This window comes from Caretta caretta, chromosome 2, assembly GCF_965140235.1.
Source record: "Caretta caretta isolate rCarCar2 chromosome 2, rCarCar1.hap1, whole genome shotgun sequence".
Classification (NCBI taxonomy): Eukaryota; Metazoa; Chordata; order Testudines; family Cheloniidae; genus Caretta; species Caretta caretta.
Window position 1 is genome coordinate 123293393 of NC_134207.1, and position 19078 is coordinate 123312470.

The 19078-nt window shown below is 44.3% G+C and overlaps 2 protein-coding genes and 1 long non-coding RNA gene across 14 annotated transcripts in view; 1 reads left to right on the forward strand and 2 right to left on the reverse strand.

Annotated features, from left to right (window-relative positions):
- RELCH (RAB11 binding and LisH domain, coiled-coil and HEAT repeat containing) overlaps nucleotides 1–4717 on the reverse strand; it is a 122652-nt gene extending 117935 nt beyond the window's left edge. For 4 of the 8 annotated variants that reach the window (XM_048839702.2, XM_048839698.2, XM_048839697.2 and 1 more), the window contains exon 1: nucleotides 3878–4717. In XM_048839702.2, the coding sequence (XP_048695659.2) occupies nucleotides 3878–4367 (490 nt within the window). In that variant the 5' untranslated portion in view covers nucleotides 4368–4717. The remainder of the gene's footprint in view (nucleotides 1–3877) is intronic. The other 4 variants (XM_048839699.2, XM_048839695.2, XM_048839696.2 and 1 more) reach the window with 3 other exon arrangements.
- A 253-nt stretch (nucleotides 4718–4970) lies between these two features.
- The window catches only part of PIGN (phosphatidylinositol glycan anchor biosynthesis class N), a 140678-nt gene continuing 126570 nt past the window's right edge, over nucleotides 4971–19078 (forward strand). For 2 of the 5 annotated variants that reach the window (XM_048839690.2, XM_075125417.1), the window contains exons 1-2: nucleotides 4972–5119; nucleotides 18679–18776. The gene's annotated coding sequence lies outside the window, so the exon portion shown is untranslated. Of the gene's footprint in view, nucleotides 5120–18678; nucleotides 18777–19078 lie in introns of all 5 variants that reach the window. The other 3 variants (XM_048839694.2, XM_048839688.2, XM_048839693.2) reach the window with 3 other exon arrangements.
- LOC142071092 (uncharacterized) overlaps nucleotides 18053–19078 on the reverse strand; it is a 31312-nt gene continuing 30286 nt past the window's right edge. Inside the window, exon 2 of the long non-coding RNA XR_012667048.1 lies at nucleotides 18053–18763. This is a non-coding gene — a long non-coding RNA (uncharacterized LOC142071092). The remainder of the gene's footprint in view (nucleotides 18764–19078) is intronic.

Sequence of the window (19078 nt, forward strand, 5' to 3'; positions counted from 1 at the left end):
TTAAATGGATGCATTTGTTCAGTGAGTAAATGATTACTGAGGCCCTCAATCTTATTCTATATACTTGCATATTTTAAAGCCTTGCCTCACTCATACAAAGCCTCACACCCTCTCAAATGACTCTGCACATTGAGAAATTCCACTCAACTTTCTTATGTACTCAGTCACGTCACCAATAAAACACTGAGAGGGCAACAGAATGAAAAATTCACTTAACTTGCATAATATGAGTTGAACATTTGAGGGTTGGTAAAATATATCCAGTTACAATTTAAAAATTAGTGCATAAGCAAAGTACCTTTTTAACTCTAATAAATTTGGCCAAGTTGAAACATATTTTTCAATGGATCACCAAACACGAGTGATTTAGGCCTGATCTACAACTAAAATTTAGATTGACCTAGCTATGTCACCTGGGTGTGAAAAACCTCAGACCCCTGAAAGACCTAAGCTGCCGTAACCCCCAGGGTAGATGTTGCTAAGCCAATGGAAGAATTCTTTCAATCCACCACTCTGAGAGGCAGTATCTAGGTTAACTATTGAATGGAAAACACCCTTCCATTGCTGTAGCGAGGGTCTTCAGTATGGCACTCAAGCAGCAAACCTGCAGCACCACAGACGTGCAGCTGTATCGTAGACATAGCTTTAGCGACTCTGTAGTCTACACTACAGACCTATATCAGTATACCTACATCGCTCATGGGTTTGAAAAATCCACACCCCGAGTTACGTAGTTATAGTGACGTAACCCCTTGTGTACAGTGCTCTGTTGGTCGGAGAGCTTCTCCCGGCGAAATAGCTACTGCCTCTTAAGGAGGTGGATTAACTATGCCAACAGAAGAATTCTCTCCCGTTGGCTTAGAGTAGTGGCTCTCAACCTATTTACTACTGTGGGCCGCATATGCAGCTCTGTCTGAAGTTATGTGGTCCACATCCACACAATACATATACTGTACTGCCCTGACGACACCACATGGGCCACAGCTGTGTGCTGATCAGGCCACAAGCGGCCTGCGGGTTGAGAATCATTGGTTTAGAGTGTCTTCATTAAAGTGCTACAGAGGTGCAGCTGTGCTGATGCAACATTTTAAGTGTAGACATGCCCTCAATTTCTACATCAACACTAAGGCTATGTCTACACTTAAACAGCTATCTCTTTAGTGCTTCATGGTTCTCCCATCCCTCTAGTTAATCTACCTCATTAAGAGGTGGTAGCTGGGTCAACAGAAGAATTCTTCCACTGACCTAATGCTGTCTACACAGGGGTTTAGGCTAATTGAGCAATGTAGCTGTGTCAACCTAACTTTTTATTGTAGGCATGGCTAGAGGCATTAGAGGACTTTCTTAAAATAGCTCAAAACTCTATTGTTCTCTCTCCAGTCTTTTTCAGCATCCTCCAAAGCACTAAAGACCAGGAAAGGAAATCTAAAGTTGCTACCCACCCATACTTGGCTCCGCTCTAACTAAGATCTTCTGCAAATGAAGCCACCTACTCTAAATTTAGAAGTTTAGATCTGATTACATTGTTAAGGGCCATGAAAAATTGTGTGTCCTGAGCACTTAAGTCAACCTAACCCCCAGTGTGGATGCAGCTAGGTCAATGGAAGAATTCTTCCAGTGGCCTCACTACCGCATCTCGAAGGTGAATTAACTCTGGCTGGTCTATGCTGAAATGTTACATTGACATAGCTGTGTCTCAGAGGTGTGAAAAATCCACATCCCAGGAAACATAGCTAAACTGACCTAATCTCTAGTGTAGACTGCCTTAGGGCAATGGAAAAATTCTTCCATCAATCTAGCTACTGCCTCTCGGGGACGTGGATTACCTATAGTGACAGAAGAAACCCACCTGTCACTGAGGTAAGTGTTTACACTGAAGTGCCACAATGGTGCAGCTGTAGCGTCTTAAGTGCAGACATAGTCTACTTCAATGGAAAAAATCCCCTTCAGTCAATGTATGCTACGGCGTTACAGCAGCACAGCTGCAGCACCATAGGTGTGCTGCTGTAGCGTAGATATGGCCTAGAATTCTCCTTTCACATCCTGGCAGAAACCCCATACCTGAGAGTTACAGGGTAGGGCTAGGCTTCTCATCATCTTGTCCCTGTATGTCACTAGAGGAAGTTGCCCCTGCTTAACTCTCTGGATCAGATTTATGGTCCATCTACTCTAGTATTCTATCTCCAACAGTACCCAGATTTCATGTTAACAAAGCAATGAGAATATTAAATCAATCAAGTAATCTGACTATAGTTAGACTTCTAAAATGGGCAGTTTTTAATCAGATGGAAGTGAATTTAGCATCCAAGCTAGTATGTGGCCCTGAAGCAGAAGTCTTTGCAAAACCCACTAATCTTGTCAAGAAGGAATATAGTACTGCAGTTCTTACTCTTTGAAAGCAAATTATAATGTTTTAAATATTTAAAAAAAATATTCAAAAGCAATACTACAATAACTGGGGTGCGATGATATAATTTTAGATATAATCATGTATTAGTCTGCTTCTTACAATAAGAAGCAGTACAAGCTCCTGGGGTGTGGATTTTTGGGTGGCTGAAGATATTAAATGAAACCCCAAAAGCCATTTCCAAAGTTTAAGTCTATAGTATGGCTTTGTACCAGTAATGTTACTTATGAATGTGTCCCATTATTTGGGAGGCATCTTACACACAAGATGGATATTCTCTTGAAATAAAACTAGAGCATATGTACATATCATCCAAGTTTCTATTAACCACGAACACTTTCATCCCTTCCATTTAATATAAAGATTTCAGTAAATCACAAATTAAAAGTCAAGGGATTGAAAAAGAGAAAACCACTTCTTCTTATAGAATTAATCTAATCTTTTACCTAGTTTAAGACTTGTGTTTTAGACCCCATGTCATCACCATGAGAGTCTTTATGGAAAGCAGGTATTTTATGTAAATAATGCAATCATATTGTCATCTGTTCATCCATAAATAAAGGCAGTCGGTAATACTTAGCAGCAGTAAGGTCTTCTGCTAAGTATGACAACTTCGCAAACACTATCTTTGCCTGCCTTACTCCAAAAAAAAAAAAAAAACAAACACAACCAAACAAACCCACCCAACACTGATGATACACATTTCCCTCCAAAACATTTTAGAGAGATGACAGGACATAGACAGCTGGTGCTCTCTAAATCTGCTAGCATTAATTATGGCAGTCATTGTACTCTGTGGTTCAACAGCTAAGTCCTGTGAAACTGAATAAAAATATTAGGGCATTCAGAATGTTGTTTTTTATGTTGCCAGGGTCAATACATTGACCTTTTAATAGTCACCTTTGACAGCTCATATTGGAAATTATAGAGTTTAGGATCGTCAGTCATAAGCCAGAACATATTTCCTCTTAGTCCCAACCCCAAGAAAAACTCACTCCCAGTGGAACCATGAATGTGTGATCTGACTGGTGTGTCAGATAAGAGAAACAAACGTGAGAATAGGCCAGGATTAAAGCAGAAATGCCTACCTCTCTCTCCACAAGAATTGCCTTAAAATTTAATCACACACAACTCAAAACAAGATGACTTCTAAGGTAACATGGTTAGAAATTTTCTACTGAGTCCTGCTGACATTTCACTAGAAAATACAACAGCCGGGCTTTAACACTACTGCACTAGTAGCAAACCCTCACGATTCCAGTCTGCACCTGCAGCGTAACAACCAGCCCTTGTACCCACGCCCATAGCAGCCCCCACTACACCCCCGTCCCCCTCACACACACCCAGACACACCTAGGTCCAGCCACCAGACATCTCTCCCCCTAGGCCCCCATCGCACCCCTCCCACCTCGTAGAGACGCCGGCAGGGCACACGCCCCTTCTTCCCTGTGGCAAGCGAGGATCACTTACTGAGCTGCCCGGGACCGGGCTCCTTGCCGCTGGCCGCCGCTGCCCCCGGCGCCGCGCAGGCAGCTCCCCACAGGCCCGGGGCTCCCCCCGCGGGCGGGGTGCCGCTCTGCCGCTCGAAGTTGCCCGGGTTGGAGAAATAGTCGCGCAGGCGGGGCAGCTCGCGGCCGCTCTCCAGCAGCTCCGTGTGCAGCTCCAGCGCCGTCAGCAGGAACTGGTCCCGCAGCAGCTGCGCCGCCAGCGCGTCCACGGGCACCCGGGGTGGCTCTCCGGCGCCGGGCCCGCCCCAGCCGGCCTCCCCGAGGGCTGCCGCCCGCAGACCCGGCAGCGCCCCGGGACCGCCCACAGCCGCCTCCTCCTCCTCCTGCTGCGGGGAGAGCGGGCCTCCCGAGCCTGGATCGCTGTTGCCGCCGGCTCTCGGCTCCTCCGCCTCGTCTTCCTCGGAGTCGCAGAGGAACGGGTTCACGCTGCTGCCTCCGCCCGCCGCCGCCATCTTACAGCGCGACACGGGCCGCGCAGCCGCCTCCCACCCGCCTGGCCTGCCCAGCGACACGCCCTGGCCCCTGCTGCTGCTGCGGCGCCGCCTCTCCAGCCCCGCGGCGCCGGGACCAGCTCCGGGCGCGGCGCCCCAGTCACTACTAGGGGTGCCGCCGCCGCCACTAGCAAGGGTGCACCGCGACTCTCGTCCTGCCTCCTTCCCCTGCCGGCTTCCGGGTGACAACTCTCGCGAGATTTCCCCGTCCAACCGCAAGCAACGGTCGGAGTCGGGGCCAGATTCGGAGGCTCCACCCCCTTCCCCTGTCAAGTGCAACGGAATCCTCCCACAGAGAGGAAGAGGCGGGGCCTGAGCAGAAGCCTGAGAAGGGCGAGGTTTAGGGCAGAAGGGGCGGGGCTTACGGGTGACGGACACACGGGAGAGGCTGGAGCCATAAGGAAATAGGAGGGAGATGGGCGGAGTGTATGTTAAGAGGGGTTTACAGTGTGAGAAGGGCTGACCTAGATTGGTAAAGGGGCGGGGCCTGGCCCGTGGAAGCACGTGATGGGGGGCTGACCTCTTTTGCAAGTGGAAGGGACGTGGCCTGGAGGCGGAAGTGGGTGGGTGGTTACAGCCGGGATCAGTGTCTGGGACTAGAGACAAGCTAGGGGTGGAGCGATAGGCTGCAAGGTCTCGCGAGAGTGTCCGCGAGGCCGGAACGGAAGCGTGGGGCGGACGTTGGTGCCGGCGCTGGCGGCCCATGTGAGCTAGTAAGTAGCCGCGGAGGCGGCGCTTGCGCAGTTCGCTCCTGGGGTTGGGTGTGGGGCGCCGGGGCGGCTGGGGTTCCTACGCTGCCGCGCTGCTGGAGCCTCCGGCGCGCTCTGCGGGGCGGCTCGTGCTCGGCCGGGCGGGGCGGAGCCGGGGGCGGGGGTTGGCTCGGTCGCTAGCAGGTGCGGGAGGGGCGGGGACTGCCGGGGGGCGGCTGATCCCTGCGCCTCGCCAGGTTCGCGGGCTCGGGCTTATTGGGTTTATTGTCTCTCAGTGGTGACGACCCCGCGGGGGCAGCCAGGGAGCTACCGCCGGGACCCCCTCCCTGCTGCCTCGGCAGCGGGGCGGGGACCGCTGAACACGAGCCCCAGAGTCTCGCATGGCAGCCAGACATAACCCGGCATGAGGGCTGCCCATGCAGCAACTCTCTCCCCCCACCCCCGCGATACAGCCCTGTGATGCAGCGGTGATGGGGGGCGAGGTTAGAATGACCAATGATAAGTAAGAGCCAAGGTGGGTCAAGTACCATTTTTTATTGGACCCACTTCTGTTGGTGAGAGAGAGAGAAGGTTTTGAGCTATGTGGAGCGCTTCCTGTCTGTGAAGCTTGAAAGCTTGTCTCTTTCACCAGCAGATACCAGCTCATTCACCTTCTCTCTTTAAAAAGAACAGGAGTACTTGTGGCACCTGAGAGACTAACAAATTTAGTATTCTGGGACCAGAACAGCTCCAACAACGCTACAAATGTCCAGAAATCAATAACTATCCTGAGCAGGTGGAGTGTTGCTCCCTGGGTTACAGTGAGAACTAGCTGGAGGGCCAAAGCAAAGTGGCAATTTGAGCTAAAGTGCTGCAGTGTGCTTACATGTTGTTTTTCTCAATGACTTCAAGCTGAAATGTGTTCTGCTCACTAGAGCTGTTTTTCCCCCCATCTTCCTTTCCTAAAATCAGTGAGTCTAGCTGGGTTCTTTCTATTTTATGTATCACCAGTAATAAAGATCTCTCCAGATCCAAATGTGTGCTATGGGATGCCTGTGCAGCTGCATTGACTACGGTTTTCAGAATAGCAGCCGTGTTAGTCTGTATCCGCAAAAAGAAAAAGAGTACTTGTGGCACCTTAGAGACTAACAAATTTATTTGAGCATAAGCTTTCGTGAGCTACAGCTCACTTCATCACATGCATTCAGTCTTCAACAAAAAAACTTCAAATACAGACTCCAACGAGAGAGTGCTGAATTGGAATTAATTTGCAAACTGGACACTGTGGAAATTAGGCTTGAATAAAGACTGGGAGTGGATGTGTCATTACACAAAGTAAAACTGTTTCCCCATATTTATTCCCCCCCCTCCACCCCCCACTGTTCCTCACACATTCTTGTCAGCTGCTGGAAATGGCCCACCTTGATTATCACTACAAAAGGTTTTGTTTTCTCTCCTGCTGGTAATAGCTCATCTTACCTGATCACTCTCGTTACAGTGTGTATGGTAACACCCATTGTTTCATGTTCTCTGTGTATATAAAATCTCCCCACTGTATTTTCCACTGAATGCATGTGATGAAGTGAGCTGTAGCTCACGAAAGCTTATGCTCAAATAAATTTTAGGCTCTAAGGTGCCACAAGTACTCCTTTTTATTGACTACAGTATAATTGATGGGAAAGTAATAAACACTTGTGTCGATACACAATTAATAGTGGAGGCCAGCTCACTCTCCTATAGCTGTTTTAACTCCTGCAGACTAACAGGAATAAACATGTCCATATTGTAGACATGCCATAGATTAGTCAGGTCCCAATTTGTTTAGGTCTTTGTAAAGTCAAAATCAACATTTGAGACTCCCCCTGGAAGCTACTCAGAAACGACACTTAACTATGGCTCAGCATTATAAAGTTCTGTCTGCAAAAAGCATTGCTTAGTGTGTTGAAAGTGGCTAATTCAACCTTCTGAATGCCTTTAAAATGCTGCTCGATGTGAGTTACATTAGAGAAGTCTACGCTAGAGGTGACAAAAGGCATGGTTAACTAGCAAGTTCCACATACAAAATAAAAGCTCACTTCCTTTGCTAGACATTAGTGAATAAAGTGCTCTTGGGCTCAGATAGTACCTGAGCAACCAAGGATCTAACAACCCCCAAATTGCAAACCTGCATACAAACAGGCACTCTTACTCCATGAGGAGTGCTGACTTAAATTTCAACTTAATAGATATACAATATAGCACTGGTAATTTGGTTCCTTGCATGTTTTCTCCAATATGAAGCCCTGTCCGTATTTCATACTATACTAGCAAATGTTCTGTATTCTGTTTTGTAAAGGTAGCTCAATAGGATTTTTGCTCTGCTGTGGGTGTAAGATTGGGCCTGAAGTCTTAGTAATAGAAGACTTCATTACAGCACTTGGCTACAGTATTAAGTCTTTGCTGAGAACAAGATATGGCTGTTTTTGAATGATTGCAAATTATGGTTTGTGCAGATTAGATTAGTCCAGAATTAACTTAATTTCCCATCCCTAGGGCATTTTGAAATGTATTTAATAACAAGGAAAATAGTTTTCTAAGAATATGGTAGCATACTGTCAGTCCATACCCTCTTTCTGCAATGTAAAAAAACTGAAGTGTCTACTGAAGATATTTACTTAAAATAATGGCTTCTAACACACACACACACAGAGAATCCAATATGCTTAATACAATAAATATTCATAATTTTTAAATACCTTTATTGGAGGCCACATGTTTGCAGCGTTTAAAAGACCAGAAAATAATGCAACTTAATGTTGCAAAAAAGACCGCATACTGAAAATTCCATTTTAAAAATAGTGACTTTAGGTCTAAGCGGGCACTGACAATGAGGACATGAATTGAAGTGAGGGAATTCTTTTACTGAAATTGGGAATCCTGGGACGTATTTAGTCAGAATATGTTTGCTTTTAAATCTGGTTTTAGCATGTTTTAACCAATATACAATTTACTGTTGCAGAAGTTTTATACTGCTTGTTTATACTACACTGCAGAGTTAAGTGAGTTGATTTCTAATGAATGTATTCAAAATTTGTTATAGTGACTGTTTGCTTTTCAAGTGAAAATTAAAAAGAAAAAATAGTCTCAACTTGCAGCATCTTCTAGTGGCCTTCAATGCACGCTCCAGTTTTAACCTTCATTTTAGACTTGTTGGCTAACTATTGGAAAGCAAATTCAGGTCTGCTGTAAATTGATATAACTCCACTAAAATCAGCAGAGATGCATCTACTTATGCTAAGCATTGAATTTAACCCCATGAGCTAAAAACTGCTGTGGAGTACAAAATTAATCTCTATCCCATAGTAAAGTATTCCTCCCTTTTTAAGTATCACTATATAATTTTGGGGAAATGGTGTATGTGGTGTACTGACGGGGAAGAAAAGTCAGTTAAACAGGTGTATTCATGGTTATTCAATAATATTTTATGGAAATTTGGGAACAAGCCAACATTGTGTGCCTGTAACCATGCAATATCGAGACCTAGTGCTCCCCAGCTCCTAAATATTTTGGAGAATTTCACTTGAAACACTTACAAATGTTGACAACTCTGATACAAACCCTGGCATGAACAATAGGGTACTGCTTCTCTACCACAGGAGAAGTTAGTTAAGTATAGGGAGTGCTACAAAGAAGTGAATAATCAACTTTCTCCATAATCTTAATGCTAGCCAGGTGTATAGTTATGTGATGACTGAGGCCAGGAGATCATGTTTATAAGTGAGCCGCTCAAATATTGCCTCATCTGTCCATCCAAAAATGCAAAGGCTAGGTCTGGCTATAGAATGATTACGGTTACTGCTGGCTTACGAAGCAGGAAACTGAAAGTAATTTTTATTAATTCTTTCTAATTAGTATTCTTATTATAAAAATTGGAGCAATATTCCCCTTTCTGGTCTGTTCTCTTTTTCCCCCCTACATTCTCCAGGTTTGTACGTCTGCCCTGTTACCTCTGCCAAATTTTTCCAACTGCTTTCCACAGTATGTACTCTGTGCCACAGCTGCAAAGTGAAACTTTCAAAACCCATTGGTAAGTTTCACTGTCGGTTAACAGCTTAGGAAGGTGTGGAGTAGCACAGCTGGTTGGTAGCTCCCAATAACTAGAGCCCTGCAAATCTGCGGATATCCATGGACCATTTTTGCTGATCATGGATCAGATGTGATACAAATTTTGTATCTGTGCAGGGCTTTACTAATTTCTTATTTATGGAATATATTAAGGTATTTCATTAGTTCTGGGAACTTGTTAGCAAGATCTAACTTTTAACCACTTGGGCTGCCCTGTGAAAGTACAGCTATGTTTTTCATTGTTTCCTCCGATAGTGTAAACTGATTTATTTATTTGCTGCATAGACTCCCTATAAGATACAGCAGGTTAATAATCTCTATATCTGTCTATAATGGAAATGCAGTCTGGACTAGTTCTAAAGCCTGCTAATATAAGCTTTGCAGCATTTCAATCCAGGCGGGCTTATCATTTCACAGCTGGTAAATGATGAGGAACATGTGAGAACTGACTGTTATATTGAGAAAACATAAAGATTTATTCTAATGTGAAGGAAACTTTCAGGCTTAAATAGTTGATATTCAGGCTTTAGGGTTTATGCAAAGCTAGAAAACTGTTTGTATCAGCATTTATAAAAAGTGCAGTCAGCAGTTATTACTACTATCCAAGGAGACAAAGTGAAGACCATTTCTTTGCATTAAAACAGTTTAAGAATCTTCAAAGCATTCTCCTTGATTCAGAATGAGATTAATGTTCTTCTGCCAGCATGGAATTTTAACACTTTCTTGGAGCTAGTATAAACCACCTCCCATTTTTTCCCCTCGTATTTTGCAACCTTCGTTTTGGAGTTCCTAGTAACATTTGTTTTGCTTGGTGAGTTGTTGAATTTGAGGCTCTCTTTTTATACATATCTTGCAGTTTCTTCCAAACAAGTCTGTGCTTGAGAGTGTATCAAGGTTTGTTCTGAAGACAAAAGTTTCCATTTGAATCAGTCTAGAGTTCTGTCTGTTGTCCAAATTTACTCCTGGGGGGATTCTGAGTGACTGCTCGCCCCCAGAAAACAGCCCCTTGGCAGAATTCCTGTGCTTCCCTGCAGAAAACTGCTGGGAAGCAAAGGGAAGCCACGTGCAGGAGGAACGACCATGGGCGCAGTTTTTTGGGGGGATTGTTCCTCCGCCCTGTCAGGGTTCCCTCCCCACTCTGAACTCTAGGGTACAGACATGGAGACCCACATGAAAGACCCCCTAAGTTTATTTCTACCAGCTTAGGTTAAAAACTCCCTAGGCACAAATTCTCCCTTGTACCTTGGGTTTAAGTAACGCTGCCACCACCAAGTGATTTAACAAAGAACCGGGGAAAAAGACCACTTGGAGTTCCTCTTCCCCCAGCAATTCCTCCAAGCCCGTACACCCCCTTTCCTAGGGAGGCTTGAGAATAATATCCTAACCAATTGGTTACAAAATGATCAAAGACCGAAGCCCCTGGGTCTTGGAATAATGGAAAAATCAGTCAGGTTCTTAAAAGAAGGACTTTATTTTAAAAAAAAAAAAAAAAAAAAAAAGGTAAAAATCATCTCTGTAAAATCAGGATGGAAAATTCAGGGTATTCAGATTCAAAACACAGAGGATTCCCCTCTGGGCAAAACCTTAAAGTTACAGAAAACAGGAATAAACCTCCTTCTTAGCACAGGGAAAATTCACAAGAAAAACAAAAGATAAACTAATCCGCCTTGCCTGGCTTACCTATACTGGTTACAATATTGGAGACTTGGATTGGGATGGGTTGGAGAAGATGGATTTCTGTCTGGCCCTTCTCCGTCCCAAAAGAGAAACCCTTACATAAAACAAAGAGCACAAACAAAACCTTCCCCCATCCCAAGATTTGAAAGTATCTTCTTCCCCCATTGGTCCTGTTGGTCAGGTGCCAACCAAGCTATTTGAGCTTCTTAACCCCTACAGGTAAGGAAGAATTCTAGGCCACCCTTAGCTGTATGTTTATGACACCCCCAAACAGAGACGAGGCATGGGGGGGCACATGGGGTTACATGCCACTGACCCCCTCATTTCTGCAAGTGCAGAGCTGTCCAGCTGAAGGAGGCCTTGTCTCAACTCTGCTGACTCTGCAGCTGAACGCCGCCTCCTGGGTCCTAGTGCCAGTCGTGCTCCCTTTCTGTATGCTTCCTGTTTTCTGTGCAACAGTGAGTGCTGGTGGTGGGGCTGGGTAAGTGGGGGTGGGAGGAATAGGCAGTGGGGAAGGAAGGGGAGTGAAATAGGGGAGGGGAACGTGAGAGTGGGCAGAGGGGGAAGGAGAAGAAAAGGGTATAGGGGAATGGGGGGGGAGGGTCGGGGAGTGGGAGCCTGGCATGCGGCGTCTCCTCAGCAGCAGATGGGGCTCCCTAGATAAGCAGGCCCACCGAACGGTCACCCTGACAAACCCTACCCCCCTACACCTGGACCCCTCCAACGAGCCCCCCGCACCCAGGCCCCCACCCCTCTGATCCCCAAGTAGCTGCAGTTGGACTCCGACCCCCTCATCAAGCCCTACTCTCCCAGCACCTAGATCCCCCCGCCAAGCCCTATCTCCCCACACCCAGACCCTCCCACTGAGCCCCAACCATCTTCACCTGGATCCCCTGCAGAGTCCCATTGCCCGTGCACCCGGAACCCCCCAATGAGCCCCTGTGCATCTAGATCTCCCACTGAGCCCCCTGAACCCAAATTGCCGCACAACAGAAACCTCTCACCGCACACCCGGATCCCCCTGCACTAAGCCCCTCCACACCTGGATCCTGCTGGGCTGAGCCTGCCCACCCACAACTGGTGCACCTGGTGTAGAGGGACAGGACCCCCAGGGTGTTTCTGGAGCAGGCCCAGCCCTTGCACTGTGTCAGGGTCAGGTGCAGCCTCACTGTCGAGTCCCAGTACCCTGGGGCTTCAGGGTGATCTCCCACCTCAATACAGCCAGTGGCCTGTGCTCCCCACTGCCATGCTAGAGCCACATTTATTTATAGATAAATAAAATTTGCAGAATTTTAAAATATTGTGTGCATGATTTTTAATTTTTGAATTTTATTCAGAATTTTATTTTATTTTTTTGGTGCAGAATTCCCTCAGGAGTAAAATGTCTTTGATAAACCTATCATATTTGTAGAGCACAAAAACTACTAGGTACCTGTGTAGGATCCAGAAATTTGTACAAGATGATGGACTAATAAAAAGAGTAGCCCAGCTTTCAAAAATACCAGATACTCTTAGATTAGGTCCTAAATTATGGTATCTTACAAAGCCAGAAGAAATGAATCACTTCAGTTTGTTTCAGAGTAACAGCCGTGTTAGTCTGTATTCGCAAAAAGAAAAGGAGTACTTGTGGCACCTTAGAGACTAACCAATTTATTTGAGCATGAGCTTTCGTGAGCTACAGCTCACTTCATCGGATGCATACCGTGGAAACTGCAGCAGACTTTATATACACACAGAGAATATGAAACAATACCTCCTCCCACCCCACTGTCCTGCTGGTAATAGCTTATCTAAAGTGATCATCAAGTTGGGCCATTTCCTGCACAAATCCAGGTTCTCTCACCCCCTCACCTCCCTCCCAAAAACCACACACACAAACTCACTATCCTGCTGGTAATAGCTCATCCAAAGTGACCACTCTCCCTACAATGTGCATGATAATCAAGGTGGGCCATTTCCAGCACAAATTCAGGTTTTCTCACCCCCCCCACCCCCATACACACACAAACTCACTCTCCTGCTGGTAATAGCTCATCCAAACTGACCACTCTCCAAGTTTAAATCCAAGTTAAACCAGAACATCTGGGGGGGGGGGGGTAGGAAAAAACAAGGGGAAATAGGCTACCTTGTTTAAAGCTCGCTATCGGGACAGTGACTCACATTCGGAGAGACCAAAGCAAGTCCTAGGACCTTGGAGAGCAACAAGCTGTTTATGAAAGCTGCACATGTTTATGAAAGGCACAGTTATATAAATGAAATTCATTGGGAACATTATTCAAAAAAGATGCTTTTGCACTGTTTCCCTCCATTCCCCCATGAAGGTACTGCTTTTTGAGTAAAAAATGAAGGGCGAAATCACTGTGAAAAGCTGTAATATTGTATTTATCTATTTATCTGTGTTCAGCAAACAAAAGAAAAACTCTCTTCCCCTCTTCCCTCCCAGGCAAATTTGGACTGACCCTATTTATGTTTATCAAAAGTGGTGGTGTGCATTTTGTAAATATTACTCTCTTCCTCCTTTCTGGGAGAATTAAATTTAGAGCAATTTTGACATTGAAGTAAACTTGAAGGAAGACACAAACAGCAGTTTACTTAGTTGCTATTTTCTGTATTTCCCTTGCTGTTATTGAAGTTGTTAGCGAATGAATGGGATATTGAAGATGACTGATGTTACAATATCACCATTGTAACGTCAGTTCAAGATTGATTAAGTAGAAAGAATAGGCTAAGAAGAAGAAATCACTTATTTAAATACTCATCTTCGTTAATAAGTAAAATGGATATTAATAAGAAAATGAGTTTAAAATTAGACGTAGATTGTATTTAAACTCTGTTTTAAAGCTTTCCTCTCTTACGTATTAGCTCCTATGGAACACATTTTAACCAATGCTCTCTTCCGTAGATAGTAACTTTCTTTCCTGTATTTATTTAGAATAGTTCTTAAATGATTGCAAGGTGGGATGTGCAGTGACTTTGATATTTTTAGTTCTACCTTCTGTTACAAGATGGATCTGATGCAAGTTCACCATATTCTTGTTTGCCACTTGGGGTCACTCTATTTCCATTCTGCTCCCTTCATACTCTACATTCACATTTGCTGTGCCATTCAAAAGAATATTTTGGCTTCTCCCCCAATCCACTCTGGTCTATAAGGAAGGAGCTGTGCCACCTGCATTCTTTCACTTTGTGAGTGGGCTTGCTTCTTTTCCAGCTGCCGCCTTTCTGCGTGGCTTGGGACTACCAAATGCTGCACTGCACAGAAAAAAGGAGACCAAAAATCAGGCTGCAGCACTCATGCACTTCACAATATCTTGTTGATTTGTGGGCGGGCGGGCTGGATGAGATAGCTCGGGTAGTAATAATGAAGAGCTGACTGAAGTGGCTAGTAACATATTTAAAATGTCTGCAAGGCTTGGAGATCTAGGTTGTCTGATATGGCTCATTTGAGACAGCAAAGCTGCTCTAGCTTGATGACTTCCATGCTTTTTCAATCCCATGTCTTTTATCAGTTATGGAGAATCTTTGTCCTGTTGTAAGAATGTAGGTAAGGATCTCGGGGATAGTTTTCTTCTGATTCAGGCAGCAGCCTTAATTGTGTGCAGATTGAGGCAGTGTCTCATATGATAGGTTCTGTGACAGGTGCCATTGTGAACTGGGGTACCACTGAGCCCTCTGACCCACCAGCCTGGGCTCCCTCTCACACTGTGCTGCTGTGACAAGCTGTAAAGCCCTCCAGCCTGCACTTTCACCAGCATTCACACAGGTAGGGACACACTCAGCTGCAGACTCTCTAATCACCAACTTTCCAGCCTAGGACCCTAGAGAAGTACCATCCTGTCCTTATCAAATCTGGCTAGTATATGGGTTTAATGCCCAGTGTGCCTCTTCCTCAGTGTGAACAATGCACACTTGTGGTAACCAAGCAGAGATTTTCCCCAAGCACTCCAGTCAAAGCTCACTGGTTTGGATAAAAACATAAAATAAGTTTATTAACTATAAAAGATAGATTGTAAGTGATAGCAAACAGATAAAGCAGATTACCTAGTAAATAAACAAAATGCAAACAAAATCTAAGATATTAGAAAGATAGGATATGAAGTAGCAAATTCTCACCCTGGCTGATGATACAGGTGGGCTGCAGATTCTTATGGGACAAGCTGCACTTACTTTACAGCTTGGAATCCCCAGGTCTTTCTTACACAGACTAGAAATCCCTTTAGCCTGAGTCCAGCACTTCCCCCAGTTCAGTCTTTGTTCCTCAGGTTTTTCCAGATGTCATCTTGTGTGGGGAGTGAAGAACCACAGATGATGTCACTCCCTGCCTTATATAGAATCATAGAATATCAGGGTTGGAAGGGACCTCAGGAGGTCATCTAGTCCAACCCCCTGCTCAAAGCAGGGCCAATCCCCAATTTTTGCCCCAGAGCCCTAAATGGTCCCCTCAAGGATTGAACTCACAACCCTGGGTTTAGCAGGCCAATGCTCAAACCACTGAGCTATCCCTTCCCCTGCTTTAGCATAGGGCAGGAACCCTTTGTTTCAAAGCTTGGTTCCCAGACCAGTTTGTGGAAAAATACTGACATCCCAAGATGGAGTCCAGGATCATGTGGCCTGGTCACATGTCCTTGTAGAGTCATAGCATCCATTACTTACATGCTGTCTAGAGGGTTCTCAGCAAGGCTCACCCAGTGGGGGATAAGCTTCTCCTAAGGCCTGTTGTTCTTTTTAATGGCCCATTACCCTGAATAGGCCCTTTACAACCTGATATTTAGTGGGTGTTACCCAGGTATAACTACATTTGAAGTACAGCTACATAGTCAGTATTTATAACTTCAGATACAAAAATGATTCATGCATACAAATAAGATAATCATATTCAGCAAATCATAACTTTTTCAGTGACACCTTACATGACCTATCTTGTACAAAAAGCATAATAATTATGTCATAATCGTAGTATAAAAATATTACTATAACGACTATAGGGTGCAGTGTCACAGGTTCCTTCTAATAGTTCATTTTTTCCAAGTAGTAAGTGAAGGTCACCTAAGGGTGACGCGCTTGGTTCCTTCAGTAATGCTGGAATGTAGTCTTTCACTTTTAATGTAATCCTTCCCTCTCAAGGGAAGTACCCATACATTTTCATAACCTCAAAATTGTCTTCCTTTTAGCATTATTCTCAGCTATATGGGTAGGAGATCTGCAACCCCTGTCCTATAGGGCAGGGGTTCTTAACTTTTTTCTTTCTGAGGCCCCCCCAACATGGTATAAAAACTCCAAGGCCTGCCAGTGCCACAACTGTTTTTCTGCATATAAAAGCCAGGAGCAGCATTAGGGTGTAGCAAGCAGGGCAAGTGCCCAGGGCCCCACACCACAGGGGATCCCCACAAAGCTAAAGTTGCTCAGGCTTCGGCTTCAGCCCCAGGTGGCAGGGCTGGGAGCTTCAGCTTTCTGCCCTGGGTCCCAGCAAGTCTAACACTGGCCCGGTTTGGTGGCCCCTCTGAAACCTGCTCACGGTCCCTTAGGGGACCCCAGATCCCTGGCTGAGAACCACTGCTATAGGTAAATGGTTTATAGAAATCCAGGAGTTCAAGGCATAAGACATCTCTGATATTTCATGACCTACAAGGTAGAATGGCTGATAATCATGTTTATCCCTTGGAGATTTTGCATAGGAATTAGTGATATAGAGTTATCTTGATAATCAGAGTGATATTAACCAGAATATTTAATTCTCTGTGAGCTTTTTGCCTCGGGTTTAGCTGTGCATTGCTGAACCACATTTACAATTTAAAAGAGTTGTCATTTGTTATTGTAATGTACAAAATATTCAATGAAAATGTTGAACATAAAATAATTTAAAGCAGATGGTCTGCGTCACAAAAGCATATTTAAATGTAAAAGCAAGTGGAAATACTATATTTGCAGTTTCATTGTGTGACAAAGAGCTGTGTATTATGCCTCAATTCAAAAAGAAAATCAGGTTTCTGAAAAGGAGGGGAAAAGGGGCTTTGTCATCATCCCACTGTTATTCATAGTGTAATTCTGTACTGTGTAGTTAAGATGACAAATTTCAATTTAATATGTTTGGGTTCTGCATACAGATCCTAGAGAAGGTTAATTTGAGTTTGATTGGTAAGTGTGTTTTCAGTCATATAAATTCAGTGTTACTGTCAATAGGCATATATTGTGTGACCTTTAAAAGTCAATGAATTGCATTTTTGAATAGTATGAAATTTTGATGTCTAAGTTATCAAAAAGAAGCAGCATGCTGGATTTGAGAACCAATTTCGTGTTTAAATATTTATGTAATGTCCCAGTGCAATGTAAAACCTCACTCCCTCTACACCAGAGTTTACCGCTCCCTCCCTCTGCTCCTACCTAGGTAGATTAGATCATTTTTATGTGTGGACAAATTGTACAGCTACCCTTTTTGACAATCTAAATTAAATATTATGTAATCCTGTTTATCTGAAAAATGTATCTGTCATCCAGAAAAATAGCAGACAGTCTTGCCAATTTTATTTTGCTCCTTTAAAGATACTTACCAAAGCCACTGATATTTATTGAAAATTCATTTCAAATAGAGCCTCTTAATTTTACACAACAGGCATAGAATGCTCAGTGGAGCATGCTCCTTCCAAAAGAGATGACTAAAGCATTCTGATCTTTTGTCTTCACATTTTATTACCTTTTAAAAATATCCTCCCACCAACATAGCATATTCGTATTAATAGAGTTTTGTGTATGTGTCACCACATATTTGAAAATAGAAACAGAAAATATTACATTATTTTTTTCAAAGACTTACACTGTGCTCTTTTTAAATTGGGCAAAATAAGCATCCGTAATGCTTTGAGAAAATTTCAAAGAACTACAACAGTAGATGTTGATGGCTGTGGGGAAACTAGATCTGCATTTACTTACTTATGTCAACCTTACCATTAATCTTAAAGAACCTGATTCAGCACAAGGCTGTGGCTATAGCTTCTATAACAGGTAGACCACTTCAGAGAGGAAATGCTAGCCTGCAGCTCAAACCAAAAAAGCTGAAGAGAGGAAATGTTCTTGTCAACAAGTTATGGAAATTCCAGGAAAGAGGAGACCTCATGCAAATAAGATGATTGCCTCTAGTCTTGATTATTTGGACTCTGTCTCTCTTCCCCCCCCCATCCCCCCCCCCCCCCCAAAAAAAAACTATTATACAATCCATAAGAGTTAATAGAGATTTTATAGCTGTGTGACTACAGGTGCGGAAACTGACAGACCTATAGCACAGCCATATGGATTTTTGGTGTGTTTGTTTTTAATACCTAGGGAGTATGGAGGGGAAGGGGCCTTTCCCATTCCCAATTGCAAGCTGGGTGCTAGGATGGTTGAATTTTGCATCATATGAGAGCTCTCAAAAACTTTACTCATCCTACTAAAAATGCTCTATTCTGGAGCAGTAATAAATCTTTCTGTCAAAAGTCCTCTCTTCTTCTTTACTTTTACAGACCTTAGGAGTAGGGTTGTGCAACGGCATCAGCACTCACCTCTCACGAGTGCCCCCCATTCTGGCTGATGTGGGCCTGCAATCACTTAGTTTTTTACAATGGGGTGGCACCCACTTCTGATGGGCGCCCCCTTTCTGGTCGGGTGTGATCCTGCTTTTCTTTCAGTTCTTACAACGGGGTGGCACCTGCCTGCTGCAAGTGCCCCCGGCTAATGGTTGTGCTCTGAGCCTAGTGTTGGAGTCGCAGGTAAACTCTAGTAAGCTTTTAGCATGCACTCTTCCTCTTCTTCCACATCTCTTGTCTCAGGATGCAGGCCAGGTCTGCCACCCGAACCTGGAAATACTCCACCTGAAGGCATGGTTTCTCCATGGTTCCAAGGCAAAGAAGTGACCTGTTTGGAGGAGGTAAGGACCATACTATTAAATAGTAGAAGGTCTACCACATGACATACTTACCTGCACAAACGGAAGAGATTCCACATATGGTGCCAGAATAGACAAACAGTGGTGACTACCTCTCCTTTACCAATGGTATTAGATTATATACTGGAATTTAAGAAATCGGGTCTATCAATGAGCTCACAGCTTCCCATCACAAAGCTGACAAGTTCTCAGCCCTTACCTGCCCTACCACTAAATGATTCCTCAAAGGTATTCATAACCTTTATCACGAAATATGAGCCATGGGACCCTAATCTAGTGCTTCA